The following is a 23351-nucleotide window of genomic DNA, read 5'->3' on the forward strand; positions in this document are numbered from 1 at the left end:
AAATGCTTTTCGAGTTTTTTCCTTTAGTTGGTCTGGGCTTTTTACGTAAGCTAAAGGAAGTAGTTTGCAAAATTATCTAGCTTTTTTTATGACCATAGGAGTAAAGTTTAAATGGAAAGGAGGTGGTAATTGCAATGAGCCAAATGTATCATTTTTCAGACCATCTGTGAATGGATAGTTGACCGTCATGCAAAACAAAAATTGGCAGGATGCGTATCTGTCAACAAAAAATCTCTGAACAAAATGTCCATCTCACAGGCAGCTTCCAGACCATTTATGATTGGGCCACAAATCAAGCAACTCAATAGTAGCATAAACAAGTATTAATTATGCAAGCAATGCTTAGACTCAGGGAAAAAAAGGAAAGGAAAAAAAATATGTCCTCCCGAAACTTCTCTCCCAACCCCATGCTCTCCATTGGTGCACCAAATGTAAGTAAGACAATAGGGAAGCCAAACAAACCTGCCCTTGCTAGGAACCCAAAGATGGTTGAACTCCCTACTTGCAACGTCAACATACGAGGGCTAGTTTCCTGCATGCAGTGGTCACAGCTTCATTCCAGCTTCTCTCCTCCTTGGCGCAGGAGAGCAGAAGGAAATACCACCAAAGAGCTTGCAAGAGAAGCTCAATTAAACCACTGGAAAATGCATGTGCAACACATCCCACCTCATCAGCTGCAGTAGGATTGTTCTGACCTATTTAGGGGCAGGGGGCAGGAATAGGGACGGTACTAGTTTCCTTTCTTAGATGAAGAAGGAATTTTTCTCTCAGTGCCAGTTTGCTTGCACATGTCTATGAAACAGAGAGTTTTCCCTTCACCTGCTCAGGACTTGGTGCAATAGGTCAGGAAACCCATTGTTCACAGCGTCGCAACTCAGGAAATGTCCAGCACAAATACTTTTTGCCTGAGTAGTCAGCTCCTCTAAGAAAGTAAAGTAAGAAATTAATTCAAGAGAGAGGAATACATAAAAAATAAGGGAATCCTAAATTTCTGCTAAAGCGGGGGTGGGGGGGTGGGGGTGGATGGGGTGGGAATCATCTTCCCCAGGCTCTTAACTCCCAAGCGCAAGGATCACTTGAGACATAAACTAGCCTTCATTTTTAAGTCATCATTTTAATTCAAAGTTATTGCTCTAAGAAAACTGCAAGGGAAGATTCAACTTAGTTTGAACATGAATGTCTAGCCAGTTATCTAAAATTGCTAAGCAACAATTTTTTTTAAAATTCAAAGGGCTCCTAATTCAGGAACAAAAATAGAAGACTCTTCAAATGCACTACGGAGTAGGTGAATATCCAGAGGAAAGGAATAACATTGAGGGTTACTGAATTAGAAGGCTGATTCCAAACAAAGTAGTTTTAATCTCTATTTTCATTTTGCTAGCAATTTCTCAATAAAATATCCTCAGTCAGGAGAAGAACATACACAAATGTCTCATAAACGCAACCTGTTGAACAAGTGTTAAAAATGCAGCCTGGAACAGAAAGCAAGTTTGCCTCTCTGCTGTGCTGGGGCATCATCACCAGCCCCGCTGATACCACACACCACAGCTGGCCCATCGGGCTGGTCGCAACATTAGCACTGGCCATCTCTACTTTGGTAACGACATCTGGGCAACTCCTGACAACCCTCCAGCCACCAGGACGGAGAGCTGGTTGGGTCTACGCCAGCAGTTACCTGTTACACAAGCTTTTTCAATGGGGAACAGTGTTAGCTGTAGAGTAAGTCAATGAGTACTTCCCACCTGGAGTTTTTTAATTGAAATGGGCAACTCCAAGGAGGCTCAGTGTTCAAGCCTCAATGCTTATCAAACCTCTCTGAATCTGCATGTCTGGAAATCTCATTAAAATTTATTCCCAAGAGGGAACTAGTACTCACTTTCCCAGTTCCCGGCTAGAGCCACTAGTCAAACAAAAACAAGAAGTAAAAAAATCGGTTGTCCTGCGTAAAGGGGAGGTTAACAAATCCTACAACAACTCTTTTCTTTCTTGGAACTAGGCATCTGAGATTCCTGATAGAAAGCAGGGACTGGGGAGGGTCACGCCACAAGCAGGATCGATAAGCATGCCTGAAACAGCAATTTCAGGCATGATTTGATGGCATCTCCTATCTCTAACAGAAGGCTAGATGCCCTCAACGTCAATCCTGAAGTTCCATGTGGGAACCCATGACCTGAAGAAGTACAGTTAGAACTGAGGTTTGCTTCCAGCCGCTCAGAAACAGTCTTCATGATACTTGTGACCCAGCTGTGCCAAGTTACTTGTGACAAGTAGTCGCATTGGGATAAGCTGCAGATTCAAAAGGATGAAATTCTTTGCATCCAGATTATCGATTGGGGTGTCACCATCACAATTCTTTTCTTTCAGGTCTGGCTTCATAAGGAAAAAAATCCACAATGCTTTTACAGAGAATGAGATGTTATAAGCCAGAAAGTTACTGGAGTGCAAAATTACTGTAACTAACAGTAGTGTTTATGGCATCATGCTCAAAATCAACTAGAAAAAGACACACATTTTCCAATTTTGCTTTAAATATGGATACTTATGTACAAAGCCAGACAGAAATATTTACTTTTCCAAAGGTTAGCTTGTAACCACTAATGTAATTTGAAGCATTTCGTACAGCACAACATAGAAGTGCATTACCCAGCTACCCCCATAATGTAGAATCCATCTCAACATCACCGTCAGACACCGCTCACCCTTCACATAACATTCATCTTAGCAAGGAAATCTCTCTCTGCCTGCTGTCTCGTGATGGAAAAAAGAAAGTAGTAATTTCCTTTACAAACCGTGCTTAATTCTGATCTTCACCAAATTCCATATTAACTCAGCTGCCTACTCCAGAATGTCTGCCTCAGGAAATATAATTGTGTAACGCCACTTTATTATTCCTCTGTTCAGAATTAGGGAAATACTCCCTGAACAGTATAGCTGATATCCTTGAATGTGGAACTATGTACTTGCATCAACCCGTGTGCAAGATGGTAACGACTGAGGAAATACCGTATCAGTTTAAAGCATAATGTGTGTTTCTACGAGCTTTTCCATTTCAGGGATCAACAGGATCCCACTGCGAGTGTATGCATTCATTATTTTGCATGGTACACCTCCCAGGTCACATTATCCAGCTCAAGTGCTGAACGCACCTCGCAGCAGTACATACAGCTACAGTGCCTCCCCTTGGCACAGTCACAGACACAGCTACAAGCGCAGGGACACGCGAACGTGCACATAGGCTCTCATCTCCCTTGTATCATTTGGCACAAGCTGTGTCATTCCATTACCCTAGTTAGTGCTTATGCCAGAACAAACAAAACAAAAATACTGTCACGCTGGGAGCTGGCGAGTAGTTGAATGACTGCAGTATAGCACCACCGGTCACAACCTAAAATAAGCTCAGTAGCTCTCGCTAAAAACTTCTGTGAAACTTTCTCATTTTGGTCTTTTAAAATAAGCAGTCAGCCTTTACCAATCTGTGTCTGATTTACCAGAATGGAGAGGCCTATACATGGCCCACTGTGTAATCGAGATCTCTGCGAAACATGAATTATTAGTTTTAGCTAATTTTTACCCACCTAATACTGTGACAGTAATCAAGCAGGGGTAAAGTGTGTCAGACTGAGAGCTCACAGGACTCATCACGCCCAGCTTCAGTGCTTAGGCAGCTTTCAAGAAGTATGTCATTCTGGAAACCATAGCTGTAATTTACAAAAGTCCATTTATACTTGTTATTGCTGTTACAGTTGGGGTATATTACAGCAGACAAACTCCTGCAGCACCTCTGAGGAGATAAGGACTTCCCATATTCATTTCAGAAGCTCCTGAAGTTGACACTTTCCCATCAATCACTGGCTCTTATAGTTGACGCTTTCGTGTATTTCCGCACCATTTACCCTCAACCATATTTAACTGCTCTAAAATCGAAGTTTGGCAGGTTTACATCAGAAATGGTCCAACAAAGTTCAAAAAGGGTCTACAACATTTTATCTCAGAGAGTGATCAAGGATACAAAAATAGCTAAGTCTAAATAAATCAGACATTTACACTGTAAAAGGATTACACACTTCCCTCTGTATTTTTTCCATTAGTAATGCATAACTTAGCATATAATTAATGCACTAATGCATAGCTGATCATCAGTGGAAAGCAGCATCTAAATAACTTTTATACAAGGTTTAAGACTAAGAAAGGAATTCGATCCCTCCATAGACAGTGACAGGACTGCAGGCCCATTGATCCAGAACGCACAGACTGCACTAAATGCATTTTCAACAGTGGAAACTACTCAGTGGCAGCACATGGAAGTGGCACCAGGAGGTACTTTGGAATGCCCAGGCATACTGAATTGCTTTGAATGAAGATCCTGCTGGCATTTAGCAGCTGCAAGTAGTAGATTAACAGAGCAGTTTTTGCGCTTGCTTTGTTGAGAATCTGCTCCAGCTGCAAAGGACAGTCTGATCACTTCTGCAGACAGATTGTAAGAGCTATGAAAGAGCAGATGATACCAGAAAATGGTCTGGTAAACAGGCTGATCAGTTTTGCTAGCCTAAAACCAAGGGCAATTTAGATTAAGATTGCTTCCCTGAACCACCAGTGTGGATCTGTGAAAAGAGAAGGAGCTGGTTGCACTTTCTCCGCATAAGAAAGGTTTTGCAGGCTGATTGTTTGAGAGACCTTTTGAAATGTTCCTCGATAGGGCAGAAGCTGCAAAATGCAGAAGCTTTTGGAAAAATTCTCTCTCCTGAGCAATACCCAGGTAAATAACTCAAGTCAAAGGTAATTTAGGAGCAAAGATATGTGCAGTCAATTAACTGAAAGGGATAGTATACAAGCAATTCATTTTTGTGTAGATGCTTCAAAGCTTCAAGCTGTTACTTGAATTGCTCCTTTAAATCACTAAAATCAGAGACAATAAAGCCACCTTTCCTCCTTGCTAGCATGGGGCAGATTTTCCTACGTGCAAATCATATTTGTCAGAGATACTTTCCCCCTACTTCTTTCTCACTCTCTCCTCTCCCTTCCACATGTGTTTTAAAAAACAAATGCTTATCCTAAAGAAGCCAGGCCCTCCTGCCAACCACAAGCTTCCATCCCACCCCCACCCTCTCCCATAACATGTCACCTTGTTCTTGTGAGAAATGGTACATTCTCCACAGTGCGGATCAGCATGCTGTAGGAGGAGGAAGGCAGCTTTGAAGCATGTGGCGTGCTGGAAAACACTGACATACCCAGCTCAAAACTGGATGACAGAGCTGTTGAAATAAAGCTGCTATGTTCATTAGGGAACAATCCGTTTGTTTGGGTTTAAGTATTTGCTTCTTGTCTCACATTTACTCTCCATGTTGAGAGATTTCTGGTCTCTAACTGGAGCTGAGGAAGAAAAAAGCTTATCAAAGTTCGTTCAGTATCTTTTCCTGCTACAAGTATAAAAAATATTAAAAGTACACAAAATCAGTTTAGATCTTGAATTTAAGTTTTTGTCAAAACCATCTCCTTTAAGCCCATGTTCAGCAGAACTGTTTCAAAATAAAACGATCGATTTAACATTATCTATTTTTCCTCAAGTTGTGTCAGACAGTTTCAGCAGAGAAGAAATTTGTATGGCTGCTAGAATTATGTAAGTACTTTTCATTTTATTCATTATTTACAAAAACAACACAGCATTCTTTTGCTAATTTGGCTTCATTCACACAACTATTTGGAGATTTTAAGTAAAGCTTGAATCTCTTCTAGTCAAACAAAGCACCTTCATAGTTTATGAGTATTAATGAGGACCTGGACCCAGGGCAAGCACTTCCCCTAAATGAACACCAAAAGATGCTTTTTTCTTTAAAAACCAGTGCAGGATACCTTACTGATCCTGACAGAGTGCTCCAATTCTGTGCGCAACAGACATAAAAAGTTAAGGAGGATAAAAAGCCATAACATGTTTGAAAGAACTGTACAAAGAGAAGCCAGGGAAATTTGCAAGTTCTACCAGCCACAGATGAAATAAATGCTTTTCCATATAAATTGTTTTTATCTAGTGCTAGAGTTTGTGTGGGTGCTGTATACATTATATAGATATAGATATAGATAGATAGATATAGATAGATATAGATAGATAGATATATGCTGTTACTGAATTCCTGTAACATCTGTTGGATTTTTGCAGCAAAACTACAAATGACTGGTGAGTATTTTGGCAGGAGGTTCCTCTCCCACATTACCAGTCTCACTCCTTTTTTTGACACTGGCTGTGTGACAAGACTCTCAGAGAAGAGCAGGAAATCACTCCTGAAGAGATGGGGCTCACTGCAGCTCCCTGGAGTTCCACTTAAGTACTACCTAACTGTCTTTGCAAAGCCAAAGGAAGAGATTAGCAGGACATTTGTTAGGATGAGACCATTATCATTAAAATTTCTGTAGGACTTTTCCATATTATAAGACAGACATCGGAGCAGAACTGCTAGATAACTTCTGTGCCACTTTTGGAAGCTGTCACTGATTTCAAGCAGAAATCAAGAACCAATTTTCTAGAGGTATATGAACAGTGGGGAAAGAAACAGCTCAAGTAAGTGGTGCCTCTGAGCAGGCATATGTTTGTGCTTTCTCAGGGCTTATCTACCACGCTGAGAGGTAAGCAGATGAACAGGAGCGCTAGGAGCAATGATAGTCATCAGAAGGGAGATGGTAATTCACAGTAAGTAAGGTATACATGTCCCTGTATCAACAATTTGAGATTATACTACTTTACATTCAGTCGTGAAAACTGGGTACCTTTCACTGTTCTGGAGGAGGGTGCCTGCATAACTTTGTTCGCTTCCCTTTGCTGAAGAATCAGTTTATTGCTGTGAAAGAAAGTTGTAGAATACTGGAGAATAAAGATGATTTGACCTGTTATTTCTATGTTATAAAAGTGTTAGTGTTAGCATTATTATCCTATTTTTATTAACTGGGAAGAGAATGAAGATGTGCAGCAACTTATTAACGGTGACAGAGCACTACAATGGCAGCAAGCCATAAGCCATGCAGCCATCCTTCACATCCCTCAAAAGAGAAAGCACGTGTAAAAGACACAGCATGCTCTATTCATCCTTACTATGCATAATCATTCATGCAGGCACCAAGCTGTGCACCTGGCTTGACTTATTTAACTTTGTATACTTTCACTTCTTATTTTTATTTATCATGCTGTTAAAATAAACAAGTAATATGCAGATTTTCTGGAAAAGAATAGACTAAACCATGTTTAAGATTTGTAGAGATTAATATTTAACTAGACAGATGGACTAAACAATAGAACAAACAGTATAGCTTGGTATCGTAAAAGCAGATACCTGTAAAATAACTAAAATTAATGGCAACAAAACCAGTAAGTTAAAAGGAAACTGCTGAAGGGCATAAGAACCTGAACCATCTTGATTCAGAGAAAGGTTCCATATAGTGCAGGAAGCTCTGCGTGCTGCAGAGCAATGCTGTGGTGCCCAGCACCTCCTTTTCAGCAGCTAATAAACTAGTGCACCATATAGGGTGGTAGGGCAACCCAAGCACGAGCTGTTCTTAGGACCCTGCTAGCCCTACATGTATACCTCACGTGCACCCACATAACACATGAGCCCAACAGACGAGGATGCCCCGAAAATCGTCAAGGTCCCTGAAGCACAGCACTGATCCCCACACAGTGGGGATGGAGCAGACTGAGAACATTGCCAATATGCACTGCACTCAGGATGCATCCTAAGGGGGAAGTGCAGCAATACCTAAAGCAGACCAAAATCCTCAACTCCTTCAACTTTGGCTTCCCATCAAGTGACTTGCTGTGTCATGCAGCCTGCAGACAGGACAACATGGGCAGTGTTCCCCTAGGTGCTTGTCACAAGATAAGCAAAGCCATCATACTGGGATGCTTTGCATACTTATCAGTATACAAACTTAACCACATGCGTGGTGACAGCAATTCTAAAATGTTATGGCCAGCACTTTCCATGGGTAATATTCTTCATGTCTGGTTCTGGTAGAATGTGTGACTATAGGGCTTTCCAATGAGCCTGTTAACCTGACGGCCTCAATGCACCCCTGAACAGTCAGAACTGGAAGATGGAAAGTTTGAGAAGAGCTAAGATAACACACCTTGGGAAAACACAACACAACAAACAAACAAACAAATAAACAAAAGAAAAAAAAAAGGCCAGAAGCCAGAAGGCTTCAGGAAACAGAGAGAACAGAAGACACACAGATTACTCTCACCTCCTAATACTCTGCTACAACCAATTTCAGCTCCGGCACCTGTTCTAGTTTGCGGGTCTAGTAAATACTAACGACTCTTGCTTGCAGGTAGCTGTACACTTTTTGAACCTGGCTAAGTTTCTCCTCTTCACAATGACCCTTAGCAGAATCTCACAGGCCTACTATTTGTTGCACAAAGAACCAAAAACTTGTGTTTGTCTTGAACCTTGGCTTCATGAAATTCACCTGATCCCTCCTACCTCCTGCATTAGAAAAACCAAGCAATGCCTACTGACTCTCCCTATGACCTTCATGATTTTGCAGAACTTTCTCACCAACCCTCCAAGTTATCTCTTCTCTAAACTTAAAATGCACAGAAGCCACTTCATACTTCCACTCAACCTTGATTGCAAACTCTCAGCCTTCTTTAGCTCTCATCCTGTCATCTCAAACAGGATATATCACAACTGCACATAGTCTTTAAGATGCACGCAAATTCTGGATTTGTACTGTGGTAGCATAATCATCTTCTTTGCTTTGTTCTCTGTTCCTTTTCTAGTAATTCCTGATGTTTCCTTCACCTTTTTGGCTCCTGCTGAGCACTAAGATCACTTAAGGGAACTATCTGTTGTAATCCTCAGATCTTCATCCTGAGCAATAGCACCCAGCACAGAGCCCATCCTTGCAGGTGTAGAGCTCAGACTGTTTTGCCTCATGAGCATCACTTAGCATTCCTCAACACTAAATTTCACCTGCCATTCTATTTATGTTCCATGTAGGAGTATATTAAATGGCACACATCACGTCTACAGCAGTGAGGCCAAGGAGCAGCTGGAAAAAAAAAAAAAGAAGCATAAATCTCATTCACTACCCAGACCTGATTCACTGAGGAATCATGTCCATCCTATGCGGTGAAAGAGACAGGAGCCCACTGGGAAAAAAAGACATTACTTAAAAACCCCACATAATTATGACAACAGATACATGGGGAAGAAATAAAATTATTTGAATTACCCAAATTTGAACTGCATGACTCTGCAACTGTAATACCACCTCTAGCATGATTAATTGCATCAAGTTACAAAACAGGTGATTCAGCGGCTTGAGCTGTGGTTTGTAGCCTTGAATTTTCATACTGATTACAGGTGGACAGCCTTGCTGCAGCCAGTCTCCTGAGTCTCCCCACCACCCACTTTTCTTGTCAGATTTGCTGCAGAACCTTGTTTTTCACATCACCCAGGAGAATGACCTTTTATGCAGAACCAGCTTAAACAGCTACACAAAAAAGTACTTAAGAATATTAGACATGTTGTTTTTTCCTTTTTCAACATCCTCATGCTTTGATACTCCCTCAGTTGATTGCATACTTGTAGATTTTCTCTCATACTTCAATATGACAAATATTGAAAAGCTGTGCTATTAACAATACAAAAGCAGTAGTTTTTAACTGAATTGGTCCCACGGGAAAAAACTATTTATCACTCTTACTGCAGTTTTTGAACAATTTGGAAACACACTGGAATTAATTCATAAAGCAAAATGTGTCACTGATTCCTTGGCAGTGTCATCTGATTCAAAAGGCAAAGGATATTCATACTTCAAAAAAGTTTACTAAATACATGTTTGTGACAGGTTCATAAAGTTCCTAAACCTGAACTTTACTCTCTTGTGATCACCTAAAGACCACAGGAAGTACATAAGAGTAACAGGAGCACTGATCTGTGTTTATCCAGAAATTATTTTCTCATGATGCTTACTCACCCATCAAGCAAATGACCACAGCTTTAGACACAGTGGGTACAAAACCCACTGAACTCACTGGTGATGAAGTACTGACTTGCATAGAATTTCATGACTGATTTTGAGACTAGGGTCTTCAAAGCAGTTTCTTGACATTCCAACAGTTAAAATGGAAAAAAGGCAGGGGTTAATTTACAGTTGGACTATGCAGAACTATGGAACTGTGGGGTTTGAGTGTCAATGCAAAGTGAAAGTGATTTTGTGGACTTTAAAAAAGTTGCTTTTTATTTGTAACGTGATCTAGGACAGGATTCAGTTCGTGGAAGATATTAATACGGCAAAGGGTACACAGCAAGACAGCAAGCGAATTCTAAACTTAAATGAAATATTTTAAGTTGCACCTCCAGTCAGTAGACAACATTGCTGTTTTCCAAGGAATATATAGTCCACACTTGCAGTAATTTAGCTAAGTACCACTGCTTTTATGTATACCAACCTTGGACATAAAAAAGCTCGATTTTCAAAATAAAATCTTAAATTGTAAGTGAATACAAAAAAACCCCAACAAAATACAAAAAAAGGAAGATATCATCTAGTTGTTTAGCAGATTACATATGTGTTACATATTGATCTTTCAGGTTAACATTAAGGACAGAATACAAGAATTCAACCAATAGATGATGAGCAGATAATTCTGATTTAAGTCAGAGGAAAAACTATCATTGGTTTATACCATGACAGTTCAAAATCTCACTGAACAGTTTGGCAATCAACTTAAGAGGACACAAAACAAAGGCACAGAGCTCATATGAGTTTCTTGAAGGTTATGTAGTACAGTATGCAGTCTTCATCTGTTAGGTTTCATGTTTTGTTCTAGAAGATATTTCTGAACGCATTCTCATCCTTTCCTTCTTTCAAGTACACATGGTGATGGTTGCTGGCAACTCCCCAGGACAGGATGGTATATAAACTGCCTAAAAGATTATTTGACTCTTTCGGGACATAAATTGCTTCATCGGCCAAAACTTCCAGACTGCCACAGTGGGAAATGCAACAGGGTGGACATACCTGAATGGCCTGTCTTAAGCCGTTTTAGTCATTCTTATGGGTCAGTTTCACCATTAATTAAATGTGCTGCATTAAAAATATTTTCATAATAACCACATAACTAGGAGCCAAGGCTCCAATTATCTATGAATGCTGTACTGCAATGTCCGCGCAAGGGGCAGGATCTCAGACTCAAAACACCAGCAGATTAAAGTAAAAAAACAGAGGCTAGTTAGGACTCAGATTTCTTAAGAAATATTCGCCTTCTGAGACCTAGATATGTTATTGTTACTTCTATTTCTTATGGCACATTTCTCTCACCTGGTGGACTCCCATGCCCTGCTGCAGCTGTAGCAATAGCAAAAGCAGAAGCAGGAGAAACTGAGCAGTGGCTGTTGTCAGCAGTTTGTACTGTGAAGGGAACAGACAGATAAAAGTTAACAACTTCTACATACTTGTGTTTTTGAAGTTAAGCAACAATAATACTTCAATAGCACTTAAAATACTCACTAATGTTTATACTTTGTGAACATTTAATGTTTTCATTGCCAGAGGACTTTATATTAAAAGAAAGAAAAACATCATAATCATATTTGTGATTTAAGTTGTTTCCAGGTCAGCATAATTAATGTTGCTATGGAAAAAATTTTTCTATGACATTGTCAAGGTAAGAAACAAGCAGTAATCAAAGAGAAAAAGAAAAAAAAACCACAAAAAAAAGACAAAAAAAATGGTAGAAAATTAACCTAAATAAAAAATCATGTTACAGAACTAAGCATGTTAACCAACTTCTGATAACTAGATTCACATGTTTTCCCAGGTCACTGCCCAGGATGAGTGCAGTTTGGCACAATTTATCAAATTTTCTCTACAGGGAGTGCTGAGAACATTGTTTCTGACTAGTACTCAGATAGTATGGCACTGTTCCCTACAGTTTCCAACTCCCAAATCTTGCCATCTCACCATAAACATGCCCAGTAACAGAAGATTACTATTGGTTTAAAATTAAAGTGTCTCAGCAACTTTTTAACGGTCGAGAAGACTCTGGTCTGCTTTTGTTGTTTTAATCCCAGGCATGAAATAAGTGCCTAGAAATCTGGTTTGCATGAGACGGCAGCATTTTCAGTGTTCACGGACATAGCTCACAGCTCAGCTAATGACTTCAAAGAGCCATGTGAGAGCTATTTGAGGAGCTCCAGCTCTCACTTTTACTCTTCAACTGAGCAGTTTATTCAAATTTTCAAGTGAATAATGTGACACCATCTGTAAATGTTCAGTGTTATACAAAGAAACAGACACAGTCACTCCCCATTGACAATAACGGGTCTTGTGTATGTATGATTATGTATGGTGCCCAAAATACGTCCCCTTGGTAGCCGCAAAAAAATCTGTCAAGGTCTTGAGAGTTTTGTGAGAATATGACTGATTTAATATTAGTCTTGAATTTGGGCACATCCTGCTCAAGGTATGTAAGAACACTTCTTCACACCAACGTCCCGATACACTTCCAAGTTTCTTGTTATTACCATATAAATTAACCAGCGTAATTCACATTGTAACAGGCTGGGGTTTTTTAATACCTGACATTATTCAAGCGTTAATTCTTTTCTAGTATCCTGCAAAGATTACAGCTACAGCATTTAACCTCTTTGAAGTGACTGATAGAGTCAAGAAACATCAGGTTCTTACCTCCTGGTTGGCGATAGCGGAGATGACGTGGTGTTGAAGGGGATCTGCATGGGGAAAGCTCTGTGGTATCCACTGCTGAAGTGCTTTCAGGAATTGTCCGGTCCACTGACACAGATTCTAGAACTGCTGCTTTAAAAGAGAATATATATTAATACTGGTATGATCATTCGTAATTTACAACTCTTTTAAGTATATTTTATATTTAAAATTAATATGTAACAACCTCTGTTAATTAATGTACCAATATTTTTCTTATCTTATATGAATGTATTTATAAAGTATAAATGTTCTTTAAAAATATCAAGAGGCCATAGAGAACTATGGGTCTTTAAGATACGCTTTTTTTAAAGCACCAAGTGTAGTCATTGGTTTGTTTTTGGTATGAGTCCCTCTGCAGACATTATAGAGTATATGCATGATTCAGGACTCCCAGTTTACAGACATCAAAACGTCAAAACATAAAAAATTTGCAAATTATTGGCTTTGAACAATCTGAGCTGTACTGCATTAATAAAAAAGTATCTGTACATGAAAGGGGGCTTCACTCAAAGATAATTGTTTGAAAAATGGCCATTAATTAATAGCACTTAATACCAGTGTTTCAATACCAACCTAATACCTCTAAATACCATTTAACACAAAGTCGTTTATATTTCATCTGTGGCTTGTAGTTGTTTTAGACAGCATTGCTTCTGGATCTTTCCATGAAACTTTTGCATTAAGAAGACCCAGCAACGATTTTCCTCTGGATGGAGTTAAAGGTCTGGGAAAGTTTTGTACCAATGACATAAACATACAAAAGCTCATAAACAAAGAACTTGGTGAAAACCAGCCAAGCTGTCAGTTTTAAAAATAACTTGGATAAGACTGCACTTTAAGTCAGCAGAATATGCAGAGAAATGCATATGTAATACGGATACTTGAACTCACAGGTTTTACATGAGCTAGGGAAAACAATCCTTTTGATTATTCTCAAAATAGATAAACTACATCTAATCAAAAACTGCCCCATGAAATGGCCCAACAGCACTGGAGAGAAGATTACTCCATGGAGGTGTTCTCCTATCAGAAGAATAAAAAATAAATGGTAGAAATACTATTTCTGAAATGAGGAAAAACAAGCTCATAAAATATATCCTACATTTGATATGAACAACAACTGCACCTGCAGCATAAGCATTGAATGTATAAAATATATGTAAAAAAAAACTTTGGAAAACAGAAACTTTGAAAGCGAACAATAACTTTGGAAGTAGGCAAAGAAGGTGGAAATTCCAGGATGTAAATGGACAACATTCAAGGAGAGCAACCATCACCATAGTAATATGTCCTGTGGAACAGGATTTGTACAGTTACATTTGATTTAGACAAAGACATAGTTGTTTTCTTGGAAATCCAGCAGTACTAGAGCAACAGTATTAACTATGATGGAGTTAAGCAGTACTGGCCTCCAAACCTAGAAACTCACTATGTATCATAGGAAACATGCAGATTAGCATTGTGTAGTTCTCCTACTACACATTTCCGTTCTCCTCGTACATTTCTTTTTAAACCTGCTCCTCTTTCTCAACATGCTACATGCAGCTGGGTGACAAAAGGACACAGCCCTGCAATACAGAGCTATCTTGCTGCAAATTCCTCCAACCTGAGTGCAAACTGTTCAGCAGGAGATCCCCAAAGAGACTGGAGACACTGTACAGACAGCAATTTAGCATTTATATGAGGCTCTTGCCTTTTGCAAATGTTCCTCATGCTGCCCAGATGACACCTCCAGTTTTGACAGACTAGAACGCAAAATCAGAATACCTCTGCAACAATGCCTAGTGCTAATAGTAGTCCAGAATAACCTACTCATTACTAGTTTACTTTACGCTGTAGAGCAAAAAAGTTACACCCGAGACTGCAGTTGCCTGTATACAATTAATTTTAATGCATGGCCTGTATTTTGGGATGTGCTGTGCTATTACATTGATTTAAATGTGGTTACAGTAGCGCACAAGAAGAATTTGCCCAACTCTACATAGTAAATACTGTATTTTCTACATACAAATAATCTGTTATGCTATTAATTTGAAAACATCCAGCATACAGAAATACAATGATTAAGTGTAAGCCAACAGGCATTTTATGAAAGCATAAAGTATGGGCAAGTATAGACTCCTATAATGTAACGTGGCTAACCTGCCTGTTACAAAGTTTTTTTCTTAAACAGTAGACCAAATTCAAATAATTCCTCTGCGTAATACAACATCAAATTTCTTACCAGGCCACTTAATTCAATTCATCAGTAAGCAGTAGACCTAATGCTTCAATCATATTTTTCTTAGTATATGTTTGGTAATCTTTTCCTTCTTTCCTCTTGGGCTAGATCAATTTTCATTGTTACAGTACTTGCAAGTAAAATTGTGCAACATTTTCTTCAGACCTACAGCTCAAATTCCTCAGACTGTAAGCCAGGTCATGTAAGACCATTTCTAAACATGAATTTTAGGAATAAAATAGCATTTTTTTAATTTCCTCATTTTCCATTTAATGTAACAACACAAAAAATTACTATATGCTTCTATTCCAATTCAGAACACCATCCCTCCATCCCCAAACAGCAATGAGAAATAAGCCTGCACTTATGCATCCTATGGGATTAGAGCTACTTTTCTTGCTTTGCCATCTATAAGTACAACGATCCCATTCTAGATGCCCACATTGAAGTCTGCATCAACAAACTTTAGCGCACTGGAAGCAGTACCTATTCCAAGGTGCCTTACACAAACCCTAGAGGAAAACAGGCATTTGCACATTAATCTGTTTTAGAAATTTAACTTCTGGATGCATAACAACCAGGTGGCATGAATGTCACCAATGTACCAAGTGTATCACGTAAATTATTTGTTTGGATTAGTGATGAAACCTTTCTGGAAAATCTAGCCCTGTTACGTAAACAAGTTAAAGCTGTTAGGTCTTCATACCCCTATTTATTATTAACTTCATACTTTACTCCCTGTAGTATGGTACAACTTGAAAACCTTTCACCTCAGGAACCACAACAGAGAAGGCTATTCTGCCATACTGCTTTTCCTACAGAGAAGCCACAAAGTGGTGGAAACGGACAACACAGTGCAGCTTCTACTAGAGAAGAAAGAGAAAACAGGGTAGTTGGTTTCACACCACAACTTAGAGTGATCAGGAGTAAAAAAAAGGCATGAGACAGAACTTCTCAGTGGTAACGTGATAAAAGCCAAGCCTACCTTAGAGGCTACCCTGTTTCTCAAAAGTAACATTCAGTATTTTGTGCGTATATAATACCTCTTCGAATGCTTCTCCTCAGCTTGTTGCAGAGGTCAACACGAGGGTTCTCCAAGCTGTCCTCTACGGAGCCAGGGCTTTGCTCAGGTGAGGACAGCCCTTTGCTAAGGTCCAGGGGTACTTTGCTACCCGTTGGTGGTGGGGAGGTGGCTGGGCTGTAGGTCGAGGTAGGACTGCCTGCCACAGATGAAGCAGACAGGTCAAGGGCACCAATTCTTGAATTCAGTGGTGAGGTCAATGACAGTTTTCGGGTTCTGACAGGTGAGGAAGTTCTGGAGAGTGGCAACGGAGGAGGAGAAGAAAACTTGCGACAGAGATGCGGTGACTTCCCATCAGCCAGGTACTCTCCTCTGTTGTTTTGACTGGTGGCAAAGAATAACTCCAAAGACCTGAGAGTAAGAAAAAAAAAAAGGCAACAGACGATAACAAACGCTGAACAGATTTAAGTGAAAATGCTTACTAACATATTTTGTGCAAATCTGCATGTCACTGCAAAATCTGTACAATGCTTAGTCATCAAAACCTGGGCAGAAAGCCGAGACAGACTTACCTAAAAACTTGCATCCTATTTACGAAGGAAGAACTTTCTTCTTAGATTATTTATATAACAGAAAATCATGGTAAAAACCCGAACAACAAATGACACCATAGTAATTCCATAAGAAACCCGTGATGGAAGGGAAAAACCCCAGAGCTCACCTGACAGGAATGGAAGTGAAGGGCCGTCTGTATATGTCTGAAAGTTTTTCCAGTACCACAGCTGCAGTAGTAAATATGCGGTAAGTATGTAGGAAAGTATTCAGGAAATCAATACTTAGAAATCGCAAGTCTGTCAGCCGCTCCAAAAGGCGCTCAACGCTTGCATAACGGATCTGGGGTACTTTGCAGGAATTAAGTGTTTTGCTGAAGCAGATATCGATGTCATCTCTATGAAGACGAGCATCGGATCTATAAAAAAGTCAAATGTAGAAATTTTACCAAAAAGAAAGAGTGATTATGGTACAGTAGTAGTACCACTTTAGCTGCTCCTGTCAACATCAAAGCAGCAAATACATATGCATTCTTGTATTTCATCAAAACAAGAAAGCTCTTAATCTGTGGTGATGACTGGCTTCTATTCAGTTATATTTTATGCCATAACTGAGGCAAATGACTAATCTACATTTCAAAGTCGACGAAATTATTAATGATGCTTAAATTTCTGAAATGGAACAAGAGGCACAATTGTCCCTTCTTACCTCCTTCAGGCTATTGTGGCCTGCAGTCCAACATTACTAGAAGCTTCCTATAGAATAATAGTGGACTGCTTGGCATCTATTCTGCTGAGATACAGAATAAACTAATGGACTCTAGCAAAAAGACAGCAAAATTAACACCTTTAGGTAAACTTAAGGCCCACCTGCAAGATAACACATGCACTCAGGCTCCAAGAATTACTTTTCCTTTGAAAAAGGAAAAGGAGACAGCATGAAACATCTAAAATTTCAAAGCAGAAACCATGGAGAGGATTTGTTTCAGTGAACTTTTGTTTGGACATCAAAACAAAAATCAATCATTTACATAACGCTACTCATGATGGTTTTTTTCCGAATTCAGTTTTGCTTAATTTTATCTAGTTGAAGGCTTAGTTTGTAAGAAAAGAGGACAGTTACTAAGTAAAGCATCCTTCTATGCTTCCTGATGTTTTCATTAAACATGATTGGATTTTCTTAGAATACAGCATCAAGATATTCCACACACTTCTGCATAACATAAAAGAAACAACAAGAAAATTCTTTGTTAAGTTGGGTCCTCACAAAATGACAAACTGTTTTTATTTCATCCAAAGACATCTGACTCTAAAAGTCAATATGTGCTAAAAATCAGATGAGCAGAATCTCAGAAAGAGAACACCAAATTTGTGTCTGTGGTTGAGATCCCGTATGGTTTTTAGAATTAAGATTCCTTTCTCCTGACGTTGGGATTAAGACCTTGCTGTACTCTACAATCTGAAAACAGATTAATGTGTTTTTAACATTCAGGAGGTAACAAGTCTTTACACACTGGACAGTTCCTGGAATGCAACTGAAGACAATAAAATGCCTTCTTTACAGGGATCAAAGGTACATGCACTAACAGTGTACTCAGCGATGTTATCTCCCTTTCATTTCTAAATACATACAAAGAGAGGAGACGCAACAACTACAGAAGAGGCATTTGAGAAATTTTCATGTACAGAGTACATCAAAGTGAGAGAAATAGCCTAATGACAGATAACAGTAAGCAAGAAAACACTGAGATTTCTATCCCTATGTTCTATTCTTTAGTATTTATATTAGATAATAGTGTAAAACTCATGTAAATACAGACCTGTAGAGGGTCCAAGAGGTAAAACAGTGTTAAAAACTTGGAATCATGTACAGAAAATTGCTGTCTATGAATAAAAAACACTTCTTACAATAAATGAATTAAAGAATCCAAGGCTGAAGGAAGCAGGTTTATGAATAATGTTGCTACCTTAATGTGATGAGTTAAAATTATGAGAAAAAATATTTTTTTCTTAAAAATAAGAGAAACAAAGAGAAGAAAAATTTTGACTAATATGGAAAATACCTTGGAAAATGAAACCTGTCTGCAGTAATCTAAATTTTGAAGACATTTTAAAATATATTCAATAAAATTATGAATGGTATGACATAGAAAAGCTATCAGAGAATAAAATTACTCATCTGAAGCGTAACTGAATGCAATTTCACAAATAATAGAAAAATCTGAGCTTTGATCTTACGTAGTCTACTACTGTGAATTGAGTTCACCACTTTGAGTCATCCCTACCATTTCAAGAAAGGGATTTGAAAAAATATATTTGGGGATAGGATTAACTCCCTTCCACAAAAATGAGGAAAAAAATAACTTTAAAAGTTTTATTTTCCAAACACATATTTTCTTTTGTTTTGTCTATTAAAAAACTCCCAACAAACTATTTTGTTCACTGGGGAAAAAAGTGCTGCACTTACTTGATCATATGTGGCACTGTGACTTTAGAATTTTCTTCGAACACTATGGTCATTAAACCATTGCACCTTATATTATCAATGCACTGTGAAAACGAACATTGAAAACTGTTAAAATCAAAACACAGGGTAAGGGGATTTACTTTCACACTTCACATTTTTCTGTAAGGTTAAAGCATAGCTTTTACAGGTTATGGATTGATGGTTACAAAGTGTTTTCATAAACTAAAAACAGACATGCGAGACATGGTGGACTTGCTTCTCTAGTCTTCTGCCTTTGATTTGCACATCTGCAAGTCCATGCAGCTTCACCAGCACACTCCAGGTATACAGCTCAGTGCCCTTGTTTCCAAATGATTAAGTATTTTGAGTTAGCAGTAAAACTTCCTTTGGAGTTCCTTCAAAACTGAACAAAAATAATGTCTCACATTTCCTGAGGGAGTGTTAAGCTTGAAAAACCAATACCAGAAGAAAGTTAGAATACTTTATACACAAATGGATACACTAATACCTTAACTTTTACATTGTGCAAAAAGACCAAAGAGAAATATAAACAGCTTCTAGAGACACACTCGTAAAAACAAATTCCAGTGGTGCTACTGCTGCAAAATATAGCAATGAAGATACTGTCCAAGGACTCCCTTGAGAAATCCTGTATAAATGTTTTGGGCTTCAGGAGCTGGAAAGACACTTCTGGGTCACAGCTGCAACACATACTGCTTTACAAACTACAGGCTGTCCTGTGGCCAGTAGAAGCCTACAGACTAGGGGCACACAAGCCGTTCTTCAAGCCTCAAAGCAGCTCAGTGCTGATACACCATTATTTTCTGGTTTGTATTTTCATGTAGTTAACACAGCACCACAAGCCTTGCTCTTGAAGTCAGCAGAGAGCCTGCCAGTGAACCGGGCTTATACACTCTGCAACAAGTACCTTCTGCCTAATACCGCAGGACTCTTGTCTTTATAATATTTTCTAGTTCTAGTTATCAAGTATCGTACATATGTATTTTTTTAAAAAACTCACCATTTCTTTACAGCAATAAAAAGAGCTTCCAAAAAACATACATAAACAGAGTCTGCTGGCTTTGGAACATCTCACAGCGAAATAATAATCCTATGTTAGATCGGTCAAACAATACAATCAGAGGCCTCTTCGGGTTTAAAATATATCTATATAGCTATACATTTAAAATGTTATCTGTGTAGCTATATGTGGTTTTAAATTCAGGTATTTAAGATTATTTGAAAGGTGCAGCTCATTTCACATTATGTTGTATCAAATTTTTACCTAAAAGCAATGAGAAAAACACATCTAATAAAAACATCATTTCTCCCATGTGAACTTTAAATGTTGTAAAGAAGCCCTTAGCACCAGTCATGAAACTGCCCGAGGTAATTCAGCACCGTTATCCCCAGCCTGCATACGCCTGGCATTTATCACTTCCCTGACAGACACTATTATTTTAGCTAAAGAATGAGTGTAATGGGGATCTAGGGTCGAAGGACAGCAAGCTCAACCTGGAATAGGGAAGGCTTCTTCAGCATCAACAAAACCCATGCATTTTTCATGAGAATTGTATGGTTTGCATGAAAAGAAACATAAATTCAAGAAGCCTTACTAGGAATAGATACATAAATATGATTTTTATGTCTGATGCATATATAATTTAATAAGATGCAGAATTCTGGACACCAAGACAAGTGCTGTGACTGAACAGCAATTACATGTATACTTTTTTTAACTTGTAAGCACAGGAAAATACCATTTACTTAAAAATACTTTTTGTATGCCCTTTTTGCTAGCATAGTTCCTATGTTCTCCTTGAGGGTTATAGACAGGGTTAAAACCAAAAAATCCTTCTGGGCAGGCAATTCAGTATTTTTTTATGGCAACGTTTCTGCTGGCAAAGGGTTCAGTCAGAAACACAATTTGGTTTTCAAGAGACCAGTGGGCTCAATTGTTCTCATGCATTATCCAAATATTCACCCCAGGTTTTCTTTCTCCAGCAGAAGACAGGTGTCGGGCGTTAACTTTCCTCTTCCTTGCTCTCCAGAAGCAATATAAACACTAAGTCAACCAAGTTGATTGCTATTTGTAAACAGTGGTACCCATTTGTGCCCCAAATGTCTCTTCAGTCTGCACATCTTGTGCCCCTTCTTACTCCTTTTTTTCTTTATGCTGCTGCTTAGCCCCTCAGCTTCTCTTGCTTCCCTGCCTTTGTAAGGCTGAAGAAGCTTTTCCAGCCTCACAATGCTAACAGTTCTCCATTTTCTCAGGCTTTTACTTATAAGCTCCTGTTAATTGTCAGCCCTGTATCTCTTCAGAATACCCGTGTCTTCAAAAGCTGGGCAATCTCCCCTTCCTCAAAGAGGAATCAAGGGAGAAACCCTTCCGTTTTCCTGGCAGTCTGGCGAACCCTTTGCTCTCTCAGCTGTATGCAGCTAGTCGTGCTTACCATCCACCTTGCTAAGACACTTCCAAGTTTTGTAGACACGCAGCTTTCAAGTCAGCTGTGGAGCTTTCCAGCTCTTCCCTGAACACCACAGTAGCATTGTTTGGAGCTGCAGTGGTTTGGAGAAGAGCTGACCTTTGACGGCAGACCCGAACTGTGATCTCTAGTCTACATGGGCTGCAGATGACCTCATTTAAATTTATTATTGTTTAGGCTAAGAATGGACTTATCCCTGGGTGTCCCATGTTCCTGGGCAGCTCTTAAAACAGTCTTTCTTCCCCAGAAAAATAATTCCAATGCCTCTACGTTGCAATGGGACATAATTTACTGAAAATCCATTTTATAAAAACTTCTCCAACCAGATCTGTCTGTAAGCGCCAAGCTGCCATCGTATTCTGAGATTTTTATCTTTGTATTTTTGTCCTTTGAAAAAGTTAGTCCAGAAGAAAGTAACTCAGAATACTTATTTGTAAACAATTTCTACTCATTATGAAGATAATTCATCTGGAGATGTTGCCAGCAATGGCGGCATCTTTAGAAATCTATCAAAATTCCACAGTGATATTTGTCTAATCAACTATTTCTCTTGACATTAATAGAGGGTAGCACTCAAATTCAGGACTATGAGATACCTATGTACTTGCTAGTTGCACACATAAACAAAACTCAAGAGCTTTAATTCAGATCTGATTAGTTGAAAGTTCAGATTTTTCATAATGCATTTAATTTTGTTCCCCAGAGATTCCAATAAAAGTTTGTCTATTAAGACTTCAGCCAAAAGCACCAATTTTCTTTTTTTTTTTATCCCTGACATTAAAGTATTTTAACCCCCCATTTTTGTTCATTCACAATAAAAACAGTTCCTGCACACTGTCAGAACGCTTAGTAATTATGTGTAATAGTTTGTTAGTACTCTTTTTGGTGATCTTATTTTCTCACTGCATGGGTTATGATTATTGAAGTGGTAGATTATCATTTTCACATCCAGGGCTCTTAGTTGTTTAAGTTATGAACAAGCAAGTACTATCCTTCTCAAATCAAAATACATATCTGGACGGGCTCTCCTTAGATATAAAAATTACTACCATTAGTATTACATTTGTGAACTGACAATTTTGTATTACGTATCCATCTCTCTCACTGAGAAACACATTTCACCGATGACTCAAATGTAAAGTCAGAATTTTGAGGAAAGCAGGTAACACTAAGGGGTTTTCATATGTATTACAGCACCTCAGCCCTCAAGAAAGCAACAATCCTCTCGAATTAGTTTTCAGAAGTACAAAATAAACTAAGATCTCCATACAAGATAAAGAATGCATTAAGCTACCTGACTTATATCACTTGTCCATGCAGCCTTCTCCTGTCGTGATGGGGCTAAAAGGACAACAGTAAAAGGAGGAGCGTCCGTAGGTTCAACTACAAGCTTGAAATCAAGGTGTCCAAACACTTGTCCAGAACCTTTTGCTTTATAGCCAGAGCAGGGGAGAAAAAGTCAAAATGTGAGACTTCAAACTATAAGACAAAGAAATAAGTGGTTTGATTTAAAACGGTAGTTACTTTAAAATACCTCTCTGACAAAAAGCTAATCCAATCGGGGATCCAAAGCTCCTTTTGTTTTTCATATACACCAGACAGAAAAACAGTTGCAAACATGTAATATTGGGAGTTGCTACACATTGCTTTTAAAGATACCGAATACGGCTGAAGTCATTCTAACACTCTCACTGATACACTCTCAGCATACTAGAAGTATCACTGAAATGAATGAAACTACTTCCACAATTCCATTGTAAAACTTGCCTAGAACTGCAGGAAGGAAGCCAAAATGAGTAATAATAAAATCAGCTTGGGACTGTGCTTTGTTATTTCATTTGAACAAGCTTGCCATTGAGATTTGTAAGGAGTCCAAAAGAAA

The 23351-nt window shown here is 38.7% G+C and overlaps 1 protein-coding gene across 2 annotated transcripts in view; it reads right to left on the minus strand.

The window, feature by feature from the left end:
• The window catches only part of RASGRF2 (Ras protein specific guanine nucleotide releasing factor 2), a 152891-nt gene that overhangs the window by 42671 nt on the left and 86869 nt on the right, over positions 1-23351 (minus strand). The window contains exons 12-17 of one of the 2 annotated variants that reach the window (XM_080372581.1): positions 22764-22900; positions 18984-19066; positions 16687-16935; positions 15988-16376; positions 12685-12810; positions 11317-11406 (exon numbers count right to left, since the gene is read on the minus strand). In XM_080372581.1, the coding sequence (XP_080228707.1) occupies positions 11317-11406; positions 12685-12810; positions 15988-16376; positions 16687-16935; positions 18984-19066; positions 22764-22900 (1074 nt within the window). Of the gene's footprint in view, positions 1-11316; positions 11407-12684; positions 12814-15987; positions 16377-16686; positions 16936-18983; positions 19067-22763; positions 22901-23351 lie in introns of both variants that reach the window. The other variant, XM_080372580.1, reaches the window with a different exon arrangement.

This window comes from Falco punctatus (genome assembly GCF_963210335.1).
Source record: "Falco punctatus genome assembly, chromosome: Z".
Taxonomy (NCBI): domain Eukaryota; kingdom Metazoa; phylum Chordata; class Aves; order Falconiformes; family Falconidae; genus Falco; species Falco punctatus.